Consider the following 21,516-nt stretch of genomic DNA (forward strand, 5'->3'; position numbering starts at 1 on the left):
GTGTCAGTACTCTCTCTGTGCGTCAGTACTCTCACTGTGTGTCAGTACTCTCACTGTGTCAGTACTCTCACTGTGTCAGTGCTCTCACTGTGTGTCAGTACTCTCACTGTGTGTCAGTGCTCTCACTGTCAGCACTCTCACTGTGTGTCAGTACTCTCACTGTGTCAGTACTCTCACTGTGTGTCAGCACTCTCACTGTGTGTCAGTACTCTCACTGTGTGTCAGCACTCTCACTGTGTGTCAGTACTCTGTGTGCGTCAGTACTCTCACTGTGTGTCAGCACTCTCACTGTGTCAGTACTATCACTGTGTGTCAGTACTCACACTGTGTCAGTACTCTCACTGTGTGTCAGTACTCTCACTGCGTGTCAGTACTCTCACTGTGTCAGCACTCTCACTGTGTCAGCACTCACTGTGTGTCAGCACTCTCACTGTGTGTCAGTACTCTGTGTCTGTCAGTACTCTCACACTGTGTCAGTATTCTCACTGTGTGTCAGTACTCTCACTGTCAGCACTCTCACTGTGTCAGTACTCTCACTGTGCGTCAGTACTCTCACGGTGTGTCAGCACTCTCACTGTGTCGTACTCTCACTGTCAGTACTCACTGTGTGTCAGTACTCACTGTGCGTCAGTACTCTCACTGTGTCAGTGCTCTCACTGAGTGTCAGCGCTCTCACTGTGTCAGTACTCACTGTGTCAGTACTCTCACTGCGTGTTAGCACTCTCACTGTGTCAGTACTCTCACTGTGTGTCAGCACTCTCACTGTGTGTCAGCACTCTCACTGTGTCGTACTCTCACTCTCAGTACTCACTGTGTCAGCACTCTCACTGTCAGTACTCTCACTGTGTGTCAGCACTCTCACTGTCAGTGCTTTCACTGTGTCAGTACTCACTGTCAGTACTCTCACTGCGTGTTAGCACTCTCACTGTGTCAGTACTCTCACTGTGTAAGTGCTCTCACTGTGTCAATACTCTCACTGTGTCAGTACTCTCACTGTGTCACTACTCTCACTGCGTCAGTGCTCTCACTGTGTGTCAGTACTCTCACTGTGTCAGTACTCTCACTGTTTGTCAGTACTCTCACTGTGTCAGTACTCTCACTGCGTCAGTGCTCTCACTGTGTGTCAGTACTCTCACTGTGTCAGTACTCACACTGTGTCAGTACTCTCACTGCGTGTCAGTACTCTCACTGTGTCAGCACTCTCACTGTGTCAGTACTCTCACTGTGCATCAGTGCTCTCACTGTGTGTCAGTGCTCTCACTGTGTCAGTACTCTCACTGTGTCAGTACTCTCACTGTGTCAGTGCTCTCACGGTGTCAGTACTCTCATTGTTTGTCAGTAATCTCACTGTGTCAGCACTCACTGTGTCAGTACTCTCACTGTGTGTTAGTACTCTCACTGTGTCAGTACTCTCACTGTGTCAATACTCTCACTGTGTCAGTACTCTCACTGTGCGTTAGTACTCTCACTGTGTCAGCACTCTCACTATGTTTCAGTACTCTCAATGTGTATCAGCACCCTCACTGTGTCGTACTCTTACTGTCATTACTCACTGTGCGTCAGTACTCTCACTGTGTCAGCACCTTCACTGTGTTGTACTCTCACTGTCAGTACTCACTGTGCGTCAGTACTCACTGTGTGTCAATACTCTCACTGTGTCACTACTCTCACTGTGTGTCAGTACTCTCACTGTGTGTCAGTACTCTCACTGTTTGTCAGTACTCTGTGTGTCAGTACTCTCACTGTGTCAGCACTCTCACTGTGCGTCAGCACTCTCACTGCGCGTTAGCACTCTCGCTGCTGCTGCTCTATATAAGAACGGGAGACACAGCAGAGCCTCACCATTCTGGCGATTTGCCCGATGATGCTGGATGCAATTACCAGTGAAACGTCGTACTCAAATTGTAAATGTTGTGGTTTCACGCTTCAACACACCGGTGGGCTAAAGCAGTGAACTATTTGTCTTTGGCAACGTGACACTTTTTCACTGATTGGCCCTGTCGGGTGGTGGAGGGTTACGACACATTTATAAATAACGCGATCTAAACCCAAAAACGTTGATTATGAATAATATTGGTCGCGAAAGCCTACGTGTTAAACTCTCACTGTGTCAGTACTCTCACTGTGTCAGTACTCTCACTGTGTCAGTACTCTCACTGTGTTAGTCCTCTCACTGTGCGTCAGTATTCTCACTGCGTGTTAGCACTCTCACTGTCAGTACTCTCACTGTGTCAGTGCTCTCACTGTGTCAGTACTCACTGTGTCAGTACTCTCACTGCGTGTTAGCACTCTCACTGTGTCAGTACTCTCACTGTGTGTCAGCACTCTCACTGTGTGTCAGTACTCTCACTGTGTGTCAGCACTCTCACTGTGTCGTACTCTCACTGTCAATACTCACTGTGTCAGCACTCTCACTGTCAGCACTCTCACTGTGTGTCAGCACTCTCACTGTCAGTACTCTCACTGCATGTTAGCACTCTCACTGTGTCAGTACTCTCACTGTGTCAGTACTCTCACTGTGTGTCAGTACTCTCACTGTGCGTCAGTACTCTCACTGTGCGTCACTACTCTCACTGTGTGTCAGTACTCTCACTGTTTGTCAGCACTCTCACTGTGTCAGTACTCTCACTGTGCGTCAGTGCTCTCACTGTGTGTCAGTACTCTCACTGTGTCAGTACTCTCACTGTGTCAGTACTCTCACTGTGTCAGTGCTCTCACTTTGTCAGTACTCTCACTGTGTGTCAGTACTCTCACTGTGTCAGTACTCTCACTGTGTCAGTACTCTCACTGTGCGTCAGTACTCTCACTGTGTCAGCACTCTCACTGTGTGTCAGCACCCTCACTGTGTCGTACTCTCACTGTCATTACTCACTGTGTGTCAGTACTCTCACTGTGTCAGTTCTCTCACTGTGTGTCAGTACTCTCACTGTCTGTCAGTACTCTCACTGTGTTAGTACTCTCACTGTGTGTCAATGCTCTCACTGTGTCAGCACTCTCACTGTGCGTCAGTACTCTCTCTGTGCGTCAGTACTCTCACTGTGCGTCAGTACTCTCACTGTCAGTACTCTCACTGTGTCAGTACTCTCTGCGCGGCAGTACTCTCACTGCGCGTCAGTACTCTCACTGTGTCAGTACTCTCACCGTGTCAGTACTCTCTCTGCGCGTCAGTACTCACTCTGCATGTCAGTACTCACTCTGCGTGTCAGTACTCTCACTGTGTGTCAGTACTCTCACTGTGTCAGTACTCTCACTGTGTCAGTGCTCTCATTGTGTCAGTGCTCTCACTGTGTGTCAGTACTCTCACTGTGTGTCAGTGCTCTCACTGTCAGCACTCTCACTGTGTGTCAGTACTCTCACTGTGTCAGTACTCTCACTGTGTGTCAGCACTCTCACTGTGTGTCAGTACTCTGTGTGCGTCAGTACTCAGTACTCTCACTGTGTGTCAGCACTCTCACTGTGTCAGTACTATCACTGTGTGTCAGTACTCACACTGTGTCAGTACTCTCACTGTGTGTCAGTACTCTCACTGCGTGTCAGTACTCTCACTGTGTCAGCACTCTCACTGTGTCAGCACTCTCACTGTGTCAGCACTCTCACTGTGTGTCAGCACTCTCACTGTGTGTCAGTACTCTGTGTCTGTCAGTACTCTCACACTGTGTCAGTACTCTCACTGTGTCAGTACTCTCACTGTGTCAGTGCTCTCGCGGTGTCAGTACTCTCATTGTTTGTCAGTAATCTCACTGTGTCAGCACTCTCACTGTGTGTCAGTACTCTCACTGTGTGTCAGTACTCTGTGTCTGTCAGTACTCTCACACTGTGTCAGTACTCTCACTGTGTCAGTACTCTCACTGTGCGTTAGTACTCTCACTGTGTCAGCACTCTCACTATGTGTCAGTACTCTCAATGTGTATCAGCACCCTCACTGTGTCGTACTCTCACTGTCATTACTCACTGTGCGTCAGTACTCTCACTGTGTGTTAGCACTCTCACTGTGTGTCAGTACTCTCACTGTGTCAGCACCTTCACTGTGTTGTACTCTCACTGTCAGTACTCACTGTGCGTCAGTACTCACTGTGTGTCAATACTCTCACTGTGTGTCAGTACTCTCACTGTTTGTCAGTACTCTGTGTGTCAGTACTCTCACTGTGTCAGCACTCTCACTGTGCGTCAGCACTCTCACTGCGCGTTAGCACTCTCACTGCTGCTGCTCTATATAAGAACGGGAGACACAGCAGAGCCTCACCATTCTGGCGATTTGCCCGATGATGCTGGATGCAATTACCAGTGAAACGTCGTACTCAAATTGTAAATGTTGTGGTTTCACGCTTCAACACACCGGTGGGCTAAAGCAGTGAACTATTTGTCTTTGGCAACGTGACACTTTTTCACTGATTGGCCCTGTCGGGTGGTGGAGGGTTACGACACATTTATAAATAACGCGATCTAAACCCAAAAACGTTGATTATGAATAATATTGGTCGCGAAAGCCTACGTGTTAAACTCTCACTGTGTCAGTACTCTCACTGTGTCAGTACTCTCACTGTGTCAGTACTCTCACTGTGTCAGTACTCTCACTGTGTTAGTCCTCTCACTGTGCGTCAGTATTCTCACTGCGTGTTAGCACTCTCACTGTCAGTACTCTCACTGTGTCAGTGCTCTCACTGTGTCAGTACTCACTGTGTCAGTACTCTCACTGCGTGTTAGCACTCTCACTGTGTCAGTACTCTCACTGTGTGTCAGCACTCTCACTGTGTGTCAGTACTCTCACTGTGTGTCAGCACTCTCACTGTGTCGTACTCTCACTGTCAATACTCACTGTGTCAGCACTCTCACTGTCAGCACTCTCACTGTGTGTCAGCACTCTCACTGTCAGTACTCTCACTGCATGTTAGCACTCTCACTGTGTCAGTACTCTCACTGTGTAAGTGCTCTCACTGTGTGTCAGTACTCTCACTGTGTAAGTGCTCTCACTGTGTGTCAGTACTCTCACTGCGCGTCAGTACTCTCACTGTGTGTCAGTACTCTCACTGTTTGTCAGCACTCTCACTGTGTCAGTACTCTCACTGTGCGTCAGTGCTCTCACTGTGTGTCAGTGCTCTCACTGTGTGTCAGTACTCTCACTGTGTCAGTACTCTCACTGTGTCAGTACTCTCACTGTGTCAGTGCTCTCACTTTGTCAGTACTCTCACTGTGTCAGTACTCTCACTGTGTCAGTACTCTCACTGTGCGTCAGTACTCTCACTGTGTCAGCACTCTCACTGTGTGTCAGCACCCTCACTGTGTCGTACTCTCACTGTCATTACTCACTGTGTGTCAGTACTCTCACTGTGTCAGTTCTCTCACTGTGTGTCAGTACTCTCACTGTCTGTCAGTACTCTCACTGTGTTAGTACTCTCACTGTGTGTCAATACTCTCACTGTGTCAGCACTCTCACTGTGCGTCAGTACTCTCTCTGCGCGTCAGTACTCTCACTGTGCGTCAGTACTCTCACTGTCAGTACTCTCACTGTGTCAGTACTCTCTGCGCGGCAGTACTCTCACTGCGCGTCAGTACTCTCACTGTGTCAGTACTCTCACTATGTCAGTACTCTCTCCGCGCGTCAGTACTCACTCTGCATGTCAGTACTCACTCTGCGTGTCAGTACTCTCACTGTGTGTCAGTACTCTCACTGTGTCAGTACTCTCACTGTGTCAGTGCTCTCACTGTGTCAGTGCTCTCACTGTGTGTCAGTACTCTCACTGTGTGTCAGTGCTCTCACTGTCAGCACTCTCACTGTGTGTCAGTACTCTCACTGTGTCAGTACTCTCACTGTGTCAGTACTCTCACTGTGTGTCAGCACTCTCACTGTGTGTCAGTACTCTGTGTGCGTCAGTACTCTCACTGTGTGTCAGCACTCTCACTGTGTCAGTACTATCACTGTGTGTCAGTACTCACTGTGTGTCAGTACTCTCACTGCGTGTCAGTACTCTCACTGTGTCAGCACTCTCACTGTGTCAGCACTCTCACTGTGTGTCATCACTCTAACTGTGTGTCAGTACTCTGTGTCTGTCAGTACTCTCACACTGTGTCAGTACTCTCACTGTGTGTCAGTACTCTCACTGTCAGCACTCTCACTGTGTCAGTACTCTCACTGTGCGTCAGTACTCTCACGGTGTGTCAGCACTCTCACTGTGTCGTACTCTCACTGTCAGTACTCACTGTGTGTCAGTACTCACTGTGCGTCAGTACTCTCACTGTGTCAGTACTCTCACTGTGTCAGTACTCTCACTGTGTGTCAGTGCTCTCACTGTGGCCGTGCTCTCACTGTGTCAGTGCTCTCACTGTGTCAGTACTCTCACTGTCAGTACTCACTGTGTGTCAGTACTCACTGTGTGTCAGCACTCTCACTGTGTCAGTACTCTCACTGTGTTAGTCCTCTCACTGTGCATCAGTATTCTCACTGCGAGTTAGCACTCTCACTGTCAGTACTCTCACTGTGTCAGTGCTCTCACTGTGTCAGTACTCACTGTGTCAGTACTCTCACTGCGTGTTAGCACTCTCACTGTGTCAGTACTCTCACTGTGTGTCAGCACTCTCACTGTGTGTCAGTACTCTCACTGTGTCAGTGCTCTCACTGTGTCAGTACTCACTGTGTCAGTACTCTCACTGTGTGTCAGCACTCTCACTGTGTGTCAGCACTCTCACTGTGTCGTACTCTCACTCTCAGTACTCACTGTGTCAGCACTCTCACTGTCAGTACTCTCACTGTGTGTCAGCACTCTCACTGTCAGTGCTCTCACTGTGTCAGTACTCTCACTGTGTCAGCACTCTCACTCTCAGTACTCTCACTGCGTGTTAGCACTCTCACTGTGTCAGTACTCTCACTGTGTAAGTGCTCTCACTGTGTGTCAATACTCTCACTGTGTCAGTACTCTCACTGTGTCACTACTCTCACTGTGTGTCAGTACTCTCACTGCGCGTCAGCACTCTCACTGTGTCAGTACTCTCACTGTGTCAGCACTCTCACTGTGTGTCAGTACTCTCACTGTGTCAGTACTCTCACTGTGTGTCAGCACTCTCACTGTGTGTCAGTACTCTCACTGTGTCAGTACTCTCACTGTGCATCAGTACTCTCACTGTGCGTCAGCACTCTCACTGTGCGTCAGCACTCTCACTGTGTGTCAGCACTCTCACTGCGCATTAGCACTCTCACTGCGCGTTAGCACTCTCACTGTGTGTCAGCACTCTCACTGCGCATTAGCACTCTCACTGCGCGTTAGCACTCTCACTGCGCGTCAGCACTCTCACTGCGCATTAGCACTCTCACTGTGCGTCAGCACTCTCACTGTGCGTCAGCACTCTCACTGCGCGTCAGCACTCTCACTGCTGCTGCTCTATATAAGAACGGGAGACACAGCAGAGCCTCCCCATTCTGGCGATTTGCCCGATGATGCTGGATGCAATTACCAGCGAAACGTCGTACTCAAATTGTAAATGTTGTGGTTTCACGCTTCAACACACCGGTGGGCTAAAGCAGTGAACTATTTGTCTTTGGCAACGTGACACTTTTTCACTGATTGGCCCTGTCGGGTGGTGGAGGGTTACGCGATCTAAACCCAAAAACGTTGATTATGAATAATATTGGTCGCGAAAGCCTACGTGTTAAACTCTCACTGTGTCAGTACTCTCACTGTGTCAGTACTCTCACTGTGTGTCAGCACTCTCACTGTGTGTCAGCGCTCTCACTGTGTCAGTGCTCTCACTGTGTGTCAGCACTCTCACTGTGTGTCAGTAATCTCACTGTGTCAGCACTCTCACTCTGTCAGTGCTCTCACTGTGTCAGTGCTCTCACTGTGTGTCAGCACTCTCACTGTGTGTCAGTACTCTCACTGTGTGTCAGCACTCTCACTGTGTGTCAGTGCTCTCACTTTGTCAGTGCTCTCACTGTGTGTCAGTACTCACCATGTGTGAGTACTCTCACTGTCATTACGCTCACTGTGTGCCCCAGTACTCAGTGTATGTACTGCCGCTCAGTGAGTACTCTCACTGTGTGTCAGTACTCACTGTGTAAGTACTTACACACATTGAGAGTGAGTACTCACACTGTGTGAGCTCTCTCGCTGTGTAAGTCGATGTTGATTTGTGACACGGCGGATGATAGCCAGCATCAGCTACAACAACAGCAGCTACAACAAAAACAACAGCTACAAAAACAACAGCTACAACAACAACAGCTACAACAAAAACAACAGCTACAACAGCAGCTACAGCTACAACAGCAGCTACAGCTACAACAGCAGCAGCAGCTACAGCAGCAGCAGCTACAACAACAGCAGCAGCAGCAGTGTGGCAAAAAAGGTGCTCACGGTCCTTGAGGAATATGGCACAGCGAGCACACTGGGTACGTGGCGGTCGTAAACGAGACACTGTGGTGTGTGACTACTCACTCTGTGTCACTACTCACTCTGCGTGTCACTTCTCACTGTGTGTGTCACTGCTCACTGTCACTACTCACTTTGTGTGTCACTACTCACTCTGTGTCACTACTAACTATGTCAGTGCTTACTGTGTCAGTACTTACTGTGTGTCCATACACTCATGTCAATACTGTCACTGTGTCAGTCCCATGAGTGTGTCAGTACAGTGCTGTGTCAGCAATCTCAATATGTCACTGTCAATACACTCGCTGTGTCATTACTTGCACTGTCTTATTACTCACGTTGTGTCAGCACCCTCACTGTGTCACTAGTCACTCCGTGTCAGTACTTAGTGTGGCAGTACTCTAACTGTGTATGAGTACTCACTGTGTGTCAGTACTCAGATTGTGTCAGTACTCTCATTGTGTCAGTCCTCAGTTTATCTGGACTCCTATTATGCGTCATCACTCTTTGTCAGTACTCATTCTGTGTCAATGCTTACTGCATGTCACTACTTAATGTGTCCGTACTCTGTCAGTACTCACTGTGGGTCAATGCTCACTGTGTCATGACTCAATGTGTCAGCACTCACCCGGAACACTGACACTGACACCAGTCCTCTGTCTCCCTATTCTCGTGAACATTCTGCCACTAATAATCCACAGAGACATTGCGCAAACTGCAAGGAAGTTTCCACATCTTCTTACCAACGACAACCACCGACCCATCAACCAAGACCTCAACACTGTTCCTCGTTACTAAATCAAATCCCGGTCGTCCTGCTGGGATCGCACTGCTCTCTCCATCCTAGAATCTCACCCAGATCCAGAACAATTATAGCAAACAGATGGAACAATGCGGACATGTAAGTATGTGTGTGTGTTGAACTTATTTCGCATCCTACGTAGCCAGCCGTGCTAATCGGATATCCAGAATAAACACCTCAATTGAGACCCAAACATCACACCACCTGGCTTTGACGTTCGTCCTTGAAGAGACTGGTGAAACCATTCACTGCTTCATCTCCTTCGCAAATGTAAAATTAAAGACAAGTCACAGTGCGACTGTGGCCATGCAACCCAAACTAAGAACTATGCAGTAAACCAGTGGTTCTCAACTGGGGGTACGCGGATCCCTGGGGGTACGTGAGGTGATGTATAAATGTGTGAAATTATATCATACATGATATAATTTCGAGCAACAATGACTTCACACAGAGGTGCGCTGGCTGTCTAGAGGGAGAATACTGAACAGACTTTGAACTACGAGCTGAAGTGCACAGCTGTCTGTCAGAGCTCACATCTCCATTGGCCACCATGCGTCAAACACTGAATGGCGAGCACAACTAGCCTGTCTTGCAGATGTATTCATCAAGCTGAACGAACTGAATCTGTTCCTGCAAGGCAATCATACTCACATTCTAAATGCATATGGCAAGTTGGTGGTTTCATAAAAAAACCTGAATTCTACCTGCTTCCCTCAGGCGTCACAGTGCAAGATGTTAACTACCTTGCCTAGTACGCAGGAGGTCGTGGGTTCGACGCCTGTATATTTGGAATTTGCATGTCTCTCTCCCCGTGGTCATGTGCAGTTTTCTCTGGGTCCTCTGGTTTTTCCTTCCACATTTAGAAACATGTGTTTGAGCTCTAGATTTGAAGCTTTCGTGACTGCAAGGAATCATATTCTTAGGTTTTTTCGGTAAAGTCACGTAGGTAAAACATCAAAATTAATGAAAATAAAATAAAACAAAAATCACGACGTTTCGGAGGCAACACAAGTCTCCGTCATCAGGTGGGACCGTCACAGCCGAATTAGCTGCATCAAGTGAGGCACTGATTCAAGAAGTAATCCCTTATAAGCAAGTTGAAGGGGGGAGGAGAAGGGGGGGGGGAGCTCATCAGAATGTGGTAGCCAATGAAAAACAATGGACTACGGCTTGGACGAGGTTGCTGCTGTACACGCCAACACAATGGACAGAGAGGGAGGAGGGGAGGTCTGATACACATGATAGACAAAAGAACGAAAATGCCCATGTTTATACCAATGCTGGCTGAACAATGAAGAGAGCACTGCCAAAAAATAACTGGGGATGTTAACACTCGGTAAAGTAAAGTAAAATAGTGCCTGTCAGATAAGATGGTCCAAAAAAGTGTAATTAAGTATTTTTTGCGTGGTTGATAACATCTTTCCAATGATTACTAAGTTTGTACCCATCATCACGGTTGAAATTATGTCTGTGTTTGTATATTTGTATGGCTTCGTGTACAAACCTTTGATGGTAGCCGGGAGGTTTGCAGAGAACCTTGGTCTCGGAAAAGACAATTTCATGAGAGCCCACCGAGTTGTAGCAATGATCGGCAACGGCAGAAGAATCAGTTCTGCCGTGTTTCAGATCTGACTTGTGCTCGCGGACACGATCAGAAACATGACGTTTCGTTTCTCCAATGTAGCAATCACCACAAATGCAACTCAATTTGTAGACTCCAGGATACTGTAAGTCAGGAACGACATCCTTCACAGATGGAATCAGATCACGGATTTTATGTACTGTACTGAATCGGACTTGGATCTTATGTTTGTTTAGAATTTTGGAGATCTTTTTGGTCACGCCTGCTATGTATGGTAACGTGATGGTTTTGGTCGGAGTTTCAAGTGGCTGTTTCTGTGTGGTGGGAGAGACAGCTTGGCGGATAGTACGGTCAGAGTATCCGTTCATCCTGAGGGCCCGATGTACATGTCTTAATTCACCGGTCAGGTGGTGTTTGTCAGAAATGCCATGGGCTCTGTGGTATAGCGTTTTGATGAGAGAATTCTTTTGAGATGGGTGGTGGTGGGAATCCGGTTTCAAGTAGGAATCTGTGTGGGTGGCTTTCCTGTAGACAGAATGTCCCAAGGATCCGTCAGGCCTCCTCTCAAACAGAATATCCAAGAATGGTAGTTTACCGTCTTTCTCCACTTCCATGGTGAATCGGATGGATGGGTGTCTAGAATTGATGTGGTCCAAGAAGTGGTTCAATGCTGGGAGGCCATGTGGCCAGATGACGAAAGTGTCATCCACATACCTCTTCCACAGGGAAGGACGCAGGGTAGATGTCTGGATGGCGTCTGATTCAAACTTTTCCATGAACATGTTGGCTATAACTGGTGACAAAGGGGAGCCCATAGGGGTACCCTCATTCTGTTTGTAGAAGGTGCCATTCCAGGTAAAATATGTGTTGGTGAGGCAATGCCTAACCAGCGCAGGTGCATCAGAATTCAATCCATGTTGGACTAAGTCCTCAATTATTGTTAGGGTGTCCGGTACTGGGACTTTGGTAAACAAAGATACTACATCAAAGCTGACGAGGATGTCATCAGGAGATAGTACCATGTCCTTAACCATAGAGACTAATTGGGTTGAGTTGAGTACTGCCGAAGAGGTCTTGCCTGTGAAAGGGAGCAGAGTATCTGATAGAAAACGGGCTAGTTTGTACGTAGGAGAGTTTATCGTCGACACAATGGGTCGTAGCGGGGTACCTTCCTTATGGATTTTGGGAAGACCATAGAGTCTGGGAGGTCTTGCCGCCGATGGTTTTAGAGAGGGACGTTTGCTTGGTTCGATTAGGGAAGTCGAACTCGTGATGATGCTGTTGGTTTTCGTCGTTAGGCTTTTAGTGGGATCGTTTTTAATTTTGGAGTAACTCCCATCATTAAGAAGGTCCAGGATTTTGTTGTTGTATGAATCTTTATCCATGATGACCGTGGCATTGCCCTTGTCTGCCGAGAGGATGACTATATCATCTCTCTTTTTTAGGTCCGCGAGTTCAGAGCGTTCGTTTTTGCTGATGTTACTAGTGGGTTTCTTAGCATTCTTAAGAATAGTAGCTATTTCAGCTCTTGCTACATCCGCATGGATGTGTCCTATGCCTCTGAGGGCTACATCAATCTGAGAAATCATATCCTCTACTGGTATATATTTAGGGGTGACGGCGAAATTTAGTCCTTTGGCCAGTACCGTTTTTAGAGTGTCAGAAATTGGGATGTTACTCTGATTAATCACGGTCTTGTTAACATCCAGCTTTGCGATGTGTGGCTCTGGTTTCTTCTTAGATAGGAGGTTGAATTTAGAAATCAGGTTAGCTTTGCATTTGGCTGACATTGAGTCAGCAGAAGCAGAAGTCATGTTATCAACGTGGTTCCAATCAGAAGGTGACATTTTTTGTGTTAACATTAAATGTGTTTGTAGGAGAGTCTTGTCTAAATTATCGAGTTCAGATCGGAGTAACCTTATTCTCTCCGAGATTAGTGATAGGCTAGCTTTAAATAAGATCTGTTTAGAGTTCGGTGAGGACACAGCAGCGGATGTGAGTGTGAAAGCGATGGGTATTACCTTGTTATCTCGGCATCTCTTGAGGAAGGCCAGCATCTCGAGAAGCTGTGACTTCTTGTCTCGTTGTCTGTTAAAAACTCTAACAGATAGGTGGAATTCCTCCCCGTAGAGGGCATTAATTCTAGATTTGAAGCTTTCGTGACTGCAAGGAATCATATTCTTAGGTTTTTTCGGTAAAGTCACGTAGGTAAAACATCAAAATTAATGAAAATAAAATTAAACAAAAATCACGACGTTTCGGAGGCAACACAAGTCTCCGTCATCAGGTGGGACCGTCACAGCCGAATTAGCTGCATCAAGTGAGGCACTGATTCAAGAAGTAATCCCTTATAAGCAAGTTGAAGGGGGGAGGAGAAGGGGGGGGGAGCTCATCAGAATGTGGTAGCCAATGAAAAACAATGGACTATGGCTTGGACGAGGTTGCTGCTGTACACGCCAACACAATGGACAGAGAGGGAGGAGGGGAGGTCTGATACACATGATAGACAAAAGAACGAAAATGCCCATGTTTATACCGATCATTGCTACAACTCGGTGGGCTCTCATGAAATTGTCTTTTCCGAGACCAAGGTTCTCTGCAAACCTCCCGGCTACCATCAAAGGTTTGTACACGAAGCCATACAAATATACAAACACAGACATAATTTCAACCGTGATGATGGTACAAACTTAGTAATCATTGGAAAGATGTTATCAACCACGCAAAAAAGACTTAATTACACTTTTTTGGACCATCTTATCTGACAGGCACTATTTTACTTTACTTTACCGAGTGTTAACATCCCCAGTTATTTTTTGGCAGTGCTCTCTTCATTGTTCAGCCAGCATTGGTATAAACATGGGCATTTTCGTTCTTTTGTCTATCATGTGTATCAGACCTCCCCTCCTCCCTCTCTGTCCATTGTGTTGGCGTGTACAGCAGCAACCTCGTCCAAGCCGTAGTCCATTGTTTTTCATTGGCTACCACATTCTGATGAGCTCCCCCCCCCTTCTCCTCCCCCCTTCAACTTGCTTATAAGGGATTACTTCTTGAATCAGTGCCTCACTTGATGCAGCTAATTCGGCTGTGACGGTCCCACCTGATGACGGAGACTTGTGTTGCCTCCGAAACGTCGTGATTTTTGTTTTATTTTATTTTCATTAATTTTGATGTTTTACCTACGTGACTTTACCGAAAAAACCTAAGAATATGTGTTTGAGCTATGATTTGTAGTCAGGTCGCTTCTGAAAAAGAGCTACATAGCTCAGTGGGTCTTACTTGGTAAAATAAAAATAGTAAAATAGTAAATAGATGCAAACATTTCCAATGAGGAGTTTGAGAGAGCTCAAATTAAGCCAATAATAGAGGGACATTTGGCCAACCTGACTTGTGATTTCAAGTCATACTTCCCTGACATTGAGGAGAGATCTGCTGGGTTGGACTGGGGGCAAAATCAAAATTGTTTTTCCAGAAAACAACAAAAGTAACCCTCTCCTCCAAGTCTTTGGGAGAAATACTTTTGGAAGTGTACTCAGACCGTGGCCTGCTGATGAGATTTGATGGCTCAATATTCTCATAGTTGTGGTGTTTAGTTCAGAAGGAGGGAAGAATGTTTTGAATCAGCTGCTACCTTTTGGATCAACCGACCTGTGTGAATCATCCTATTCTGCAATGACCCAGATCAAGACAAAGCAGAGAAACAAACTGAGCTTTAAACGAATCTTAATCACTGCAGTATCCCCACTGCCCCCAGGATGACGAGGCTCACCGGTGAAAGACAAGGCCAAGTTTACCATTGAATTGTAATTACTGTTTGTGTGCACCCCCCCCCCCCCTACTAGCTTTGGACTGTGACAGTCATTGTGCTTAATGTGCTTACATTGTTGATATTCATTATTCAAACGTTTATTTCTCAGAACCATATTGGGTCAGGCAATGGGGTAACTGGTTGTAATACAAATCAAAACGGGGTACAGTAGCCAAAAAAGGTTGAGAAGCACTGCAGTGAACCACTGAAGTCTGTGCTCCTTCAATGGAGGAATAGCAAAGCTACACAAACTCTCTCCTGAAGCCCTCTCTCATGGCTTGCAGACCTCTACATTGGTATTTAGCTCCTGGACATATCGCCATGTGCAAGAGCAGAATGGTACCGCACCCTCACCGGTGTTAGTACTCACTGTGACAGTACTCACCCTGCTTGGCGGTACACTGTGTGTGGAAGTGCTGACTGTGTGTCAGTACTCTGTGTGTCAGTACTCTGTGTGTCAACAGCGGAGGGCAGAGGAGTGACGCTCACATCAATGAGCAGAGCGCCGGACAGCTAACGTGCAGTACGTTGGAAAAGCAGGGGGTACAGATGGATCATCTACCAGTTGTTTCAGTCAGTCACCCCATGGCACCTGGGTCTGTCCCATGACCTGTCAGCGCCAATTAGTGGTGAATTGCAGCTGTTGTTGTTGTTGTGTCTCAGGACTGGCGTAGAATGTCCGTACTCACTCTGTTTCAATACTCTCACTGTGTCAGTACTCTCACTGTGTGACCGCAGTCTGGTATTTGATGAGTTGGTACAGTGAGGGAAAAAAGTATTTGATTCCCTGCTGATTTTGTACGTTTGCCCACTGACAAAGAAATTATCAGTCTATAATTTTAATGGTAGGTTTATTTGAACAGTGAGAGACAGAATAACAACAACAAAATCCAGAAAAACGCATCTCAAAAATGTTATAAATTGATTTGCATTTTAATGAGGGAAATAAGTATTTGACCCCTCTGCAAAACATGACTTAGTACTTGGTGGCAAAACCCTTGTTGGCAATCAGAGGTCAGACGTTTCTTGTAGTTGGCCACCAGGTTTGCACACATCTCAGGAGGGATTTTGTCCCACTCCTCTTTGCAGATCTTCTCCAAGTCATTAAGGTTTCGAGGCTGACGTTTGGCAACTCGAATCTTCAGCTCCCTCCACAGATTTTCTATGGGATTAAGGTCTGGAGACTGGCTGGGCCACTCCAGGACCTTAATGTGCTTCTTCTTGAGCCACTCCTTTGTTGCCTTGGCCGTGTGTTTTGGGTCATTGTCATGCTGGAATACCCATCCACGACCCATTTTCAATGCCCTGGCTTAGGGAAGGAGGTTCTCACCCAAGATTTGACGGTACATGGCGCCGTCCATCATCCCTTTCATGCGGTGAAGTTGTCCTGTCCCCTTAGCAGAAAAACACCCCCAAAGCATAATGTTTCCACCTCCATGTTTGACGGTGGGGATGGTGTTCTTGGGGTCATAGGCAGCATTCCTCCTCCTCCAAACACGACGAGTTGAGTTGATGCCAAAGAGCTCCATTTTGTCCACAACACTTTCACACAGTTGTCCTCTGAATCATTCAGATGTTCATTGGCAAACTTCAGACGGGCATGTATATGTGCTTTCTTGAGGAGGGGGGACCTTGCGGGCGCTGCAGGATTTCAGTCCTTCACGGCGTAGTGTGTTACCAATTGTTTACTTGGTGACTATGGTCCCAGCTGCCTTGAGATCATTGACAAGATCCTCCCGTGTAGTTCTGGGCTGATTTCTCACCGTTCTCATGATCATTGCAACTCCACGAGGTGAGATCTTGCATGGAGCCCCAGGCTGAGGGAGATTGACAGTTCTTTGGTGTTTCTTCCATTTGCGAATAATCGCACCAACTGTTGTCACCTTCTCACCAAGCTGCTTGGCGATGGTCTTGTAGCCCATTCCAGCCTTGTGTAGGTCTACAATCTTGTCCCTGACATCCTTGGAGAGCTCTTTGGTCTTGGCCATGGTGGAGAGTTTGGAATCTGATTGATTGATTGCTTCTGTGAACAGGTGTCTTTTATACAGGTAACGAGCTGAGATTAGGAGCACACTCTTAAAGGGAGTGCTCCTAATCTCAGCTTGTTACCTGTATAAAAGACACCTGGGAGCCAGAAATCTTTCTGATTGAGAGGGGGTCAAATACTTATTTCCCTCATTAAAATGCAAATCAATTCATAACATTTTGACATGCGTTTTTCTGGATTTTGTTGTTGTTATTCTGTCTCTCACTGTTCAAATAAACCTACCGTTAAAATTATAGACTGATCATTTCTTTGTCAGTGGGCAAACGTACAAAATCAGCAGGGAATCAAATACTTTTTTCCCTCACTGTACGAATGAATATTTCTCAGCATGGACACAGATTAAACATGGACTGTGCAGGAGGCGCTGGCTGAGTGAGGTGTCCGATCAGTGGGGCAAGAATCTGGACCCTTCACTCGTGCACATGGCTAAAGGGGTGAAGGTTCACAGGAATGCCTGGTGAGAGTGCAGTACGGTTCATGGGAATCCCCGGTGTGGGTGCGGTACTCACTCGGATCTGGGGTTCTAACATAACGCAGCACGTTGCTAGTGCTCCACTCCATGACTCTCTGTAGGGAGTCCAGGATGTTGGAGGCATCCGGCGAGAGAGACGTCAGCATCTTCATGTAGAGCTCTGAGAGACGACGTGACTCATCAGACACAATACTCATGTCTGTATCATGTGAGAAATTACACAGGGTCATGTGTTTTAACAATCAACATGTGTTGTGTCTATGCACCTTCACTTTGCTGTCCCTCGGAAGAGCGTTTACATTTTGTGAAAATACGCAGACAACAGCAACGTGAACCTGCCTCAAATGACCACAGCTGATAGTGCACGTGTGCTATCGACCACGTGACTCTAGCACGACTGTCCATGGCTGTGTACAGATAAACCACAGCACCTGTGCTGACGCAGGAGCTCATTTCTGCGCAGCACTCAGCCGCGTTCACTTTGCTCTCATGCCCTCCTGGTGTTCATTCACTCCGCAGTCACCTACATTGAACTGCACCAGGACATTTCAGTGCAGTGATCTGCACCAGTGGACAATGGAGAATCGTCCACAGTGTGATTGTGGTCACCAGTCTCAAACCACGGACCATGTCGTACATCACTGCCTGCATCGATCGTTCGCTGGAGGGAGTTCAGATGTTCCCCAGGCTACTCTGAAAGCCACCCACTGTCTCACCAACCTGGATACAGGCATTGACAAGTTGCTGATCAATCCCCATCATCGGAAAGAAGGCTCACAGCTCGCATTGATTCTGGTCCACATGACTCTCTCTGCACCCGGTGTGGGGAGAGGAAGCGACACTGCAGGGCTAATGCAGGATGAGTGGGGAGAGGCAGTCGGACTGCAGGGCTAATGCAGGGTGAGTGGGAACTGGCAGCAACACTGCAGGGCTAATGCAGAGAGAGTGGGAGAGGGAGGGACACTGCAGGGCAAATGCAAGGTGAGGGAGGAGAGGGAGAGACACTGCAGGGTGATAGGGAATGTGGGAGGGTCCTGAGGCACAGCCACAGAGAGGCTACGAGGCCCAATTCATGAGCCGAGCGGGATTCTCACTCAGAGGATCGCCCAGTGGTGAATGTGCCACAGTGAACCACACGGGCACAGCGCACACAGACTGAGCCTGGGTAGGGTACACGAAGGGCATCTGCTGCAGCACTGGGCTACTCAAGGCCATGGAGGAACTCGTCCAGACACCACTGCCATGAGCCAGTGTATCACGTGTCCCATGGTAGTTGGTGTCATCGAGGAGACAAGCTCAGGAGCAGCGAGGAGCAAGAGATGCTCGTTCTACCCCCTGGGTGGGCTTTGCTCTAGAGCTGCCATCCACATCTGGGATGTTGAACAGAAACTGTCACACTCACACCCAGCAGTTACCTCATTGCAAGACAAACACCCGCTACAAAATTAGCTCTTTTGACAAACAGCCAGGTCCATCAGGGAGATGGAGAGTTTATCGTTACATTGCACTCGCTGTGCTGTGTAGTGAGGAGCAGCACCCACCTATACCCCCCTCCTTTTTGAAGGCTCTTGCAAGGGCATGCTTTTCCTCCATGTTGTATGGATCATAGATATCATCAATCCTCAATAGGGTTGGGACAGTGGAATTGTCAAACCTGGAAAACAAGGGGTACGGTTGAGGATTAGAGTTACTTTGTTTTAAAATCGAATAGAATGCTAATACACAAATGTAATAGATAGAAATGTGATTAATGTGTATGCAGAGTATTATAGATTTGTTTGATATATGATTTCCGATCGGTGTATTAGATCGTGAACGATTAAATCTGACCACCCGATATGTTAATATTCAATTAAAGTTTCTTGTCTGACTGTAAAAGCACATTTTATGCAAAGAAAAATAAAATACCTAAAATGTGATGTTATGTAACTTCTAAGCAGTGTTATGTTTATTATTGTTATCATGCTTGTTTGCCCAGGAAAGTCTCGCTGAGTATCATGACTTTCTCAGGAGAGACCTGCCAAGTTTTACAGCAGGAGGCGATAATTGCCGTAAATTCAAATGGAGTAATTTTTGGGCTCTGTAATTGTTTAAAACTTGTCCAAGTTGGACCGTGACACCGGAATAGAACGGCCTGCTCTTGTGAATGACGCCGTGGGATCTTTACCGTCCACTGTGCAGCAGGCGCCGTGCGTATGTACATTGAACACGTTGCGGCAATAACCGCGGTGGGCGCTGAAGTCAAACAGTGCACTCGGCGACAAGCGGCACTCCCACAAGGCGGCGTCCTCGCGAGACCACGCAGGGCAGCTACGAGGAGCCCTCCTCGCCCAGCACCACCCAGATCACGCAGCCGGCAGTCGCCTGCACTGCTGAGCTCAGGGTCCCCGTGTCTCGTTCGTTCTCTCATCTCTCTACATTTTCTCTGTTAATCCCTTCCATCTCTATAATCCCTCGCTCACCTCTCTCAGCCGGGTGGTGGTGGCTATGCACGTGGCCTGTAATCCAGCATTGTGGAGGTGGGGGTTGGTGGATCACATAATAATTGTGAAACTTCCTTCCCGTGGGCGTCGAGTTGCCAAACCCTGGATCACCAGGAGAAGGCAGTAGAGCAAGTGGTCTAATGAACTGCTGCTACACAGGGAAAAAAGTATTTGATCCCCTGCTGGATTTTGTACGTTTGCCCACTGACAAAGAAATAATCACTCTATAATTTTAATGGTAGGTCTATTGAACAGTGAAAGACAGAATAACAACAACAAAAATCCAGAAAAATGCATGTCTAAAATGTTATACATTGATTTGCATTTTTATGAGGGAAATAAGTATTTGACCCCTCTGCAAAACATGACTTAGTACTTGGTGGCAAAACCCTTGTTGGCAATCACAGAGGTCAGACGTTTCTTGTAGTTGGCCACCAGGTTTGCACGCATCTCAGGAGGGATTTTGTCCCACTCTTTGCAGATCTTCTCCAAGTCATTAAGGTTTCGAGGCTGACGTTTGGCAACTCGAACCTTCAGCTCCTTCCATAGATTTTCTATGGGATTAAGGTCTGGAGACTGGCTAGGCCACTCCAGGACCTTAATGTGCTTCTTCTTGAGCCACTCCTTTGTTGCCTTGGCCGTGTGTTTTGGGTCATTGTCATGCTGGAATACCCATCCACGACCCATTTTCAATGCCCTGGCTGAGGGAAGGAAGTTCTCACCCAAGATTTGACGGTACATGGCCCCGTCCATCATCCCTTTCATGCGGTGAAGTTGTCCTGTCCCCTTAGCAGAAAAACACCCCCAAAGCATAATGTTTCCACCTCCATGTTTGACGGTGGGGATGGTGTTCTTGGGGTCATAGGCAGCATTCCTCCTCCTCCAAACACGACGGGTTGAGTTGATGCCAAAGAGCTCCATTTTGTCCACAACACTTTCACACAGTTGTCCTCTGAATCATTCAGATGTTCATTGGCAAACTTCAGACGGGCATGTATATGTGCTTTCTTGAGCAGGGGGACCTTGCGGGCGCTGCAGGATTTCAGTCCTTCACGGCGTAGTGTGTTACCAATTGTTTTCTTGGTGACTATGGTCCCAGCTGCCTTGAGATCATTGACAAGATCCTCCCGTGTAGTTCTGGGCTGATTCCTCACCGTTCTCATGATCATTGCAACTCCACGAGGTGAGATCTTGCATGGAGTCCCAGGCCGAGGGAAATTGACAGTTCTTTCGTGTTTCTTCTATTTGCGAATAATCGCACCAACTGTTGTTACCTTCTCACCAAGCTGCTTGGCGATGGTTTTGTAGCCCATTCCAGCCTTGTGTAGGTCTACAATCTTGTCCCTGACATCCTTGGAGAGCTCTTTGGCCTTCGCCATGGTGGAGAGTTTGGAATCTGATTGATTGATTGCTTCTGTGAACAGGTGTCTTTTATACAGGTAACAAGCTGAGATTAGGAGCACTCCCTTTAAGAGTGTGCTCCTAATCTCAGCTCATTACCTGTATAAAAGACACCTGGGAGCCAGAAATCTTTCTGATTGAGAGGGGGTCAAATACTTATTTCCCTCATTAAATTGAAATCAATTTATAACATTTTTGACATGTGTTTTTTCTGGATTTTGTTGTTATTCTGTCTCTCACTGTTCAAATAAACCTACCATTAAAATTATAGACTGATCATTTCTTTGTCAGTGGGCAAACGTACAAAATCAGCAGGGGATCAAATACTTTTTCCCCTCACTGTATCTGTATGGGGATAAGTGTTTTCCCCTCCTGCGCATGGGTGTCTATGGGTGCTTATAAAGAGTCTGAAAACATATTAACATAAATACTCTCTATAAATCCCTCTCATCTCTCATTTCTCTCCCTTCTCCCTGTGCTTCTTCCAGGGCCTCAATTCCCATGTTTCTCTATCACTGTCTGTATCCCAATGCCTCCCGCAGTGTCGCTATGTCCCTTTAC

General features: G+C 47.1%; 1 protein-coding gene and 1 long non-coding RNA gene across 4 annotated transcripts in view; both read right to left on the bottom strand.

Annotated features, from left to right (window-relative positions):
• LOC144736793 (uncharacterized) overlaps nucleotides 1-21,516 on the bottom strand; it is an 870,278-nt gene that overhangs the window by 504,033 nt on the left and 344,729 nt on the right. The window contains exon 1 of one of the 2 annotated variants that reach the window (XM_078619441.1): nucleotides 17,109-17,227. The exons of the other annotated variant lie outside the window; for it this stretch is intronic. Within the exon in view, the coding sequence (XP_078475567.1) occupies nucleotides 17,109-17,223 (115 nt within the window). The 5' untranslated portion in view covers nucleotides 17,224-17,227. Of the gene's footprint in view, nucleotides 1-17,108; nucleotides 17,228-21,516 lie in introns of those variants that run through there. 2 annotated transcript variants of the gene reach the window in all.
• The window catches only part of LOC144736717 (uncharacterized), a 38,950-nt gene continuing 36,087 nt past the window's right edge, over nucleotides 18,654-21,516 (bottom strand). For both annotated transcript variants that reach the window (XR_013588805.1, XR_013588806.1), the window contains exon 4: nucleotides 18,654-18,725. This is a non-coding gene — a long non-coding RNA (uncharacterized LOC144736717). The remainder of the gene's footprint in view (nucleotides 18,726-21,516) is intronic.

This window comes from Lampetra planeri, chromosome 3 (assembly GCF_965212315.1).
Source record: "Lampetra planeri chromosome 3, kcLamPlan1.2.h2, whole genome shotgun sequence".
Lineage (NCBI taxonomy): Eukaryota > Metazoa > Chordata > Hyperoartia > Petromyzontiformes > Petromyzontidae > Lampetra > Lampetra planeri.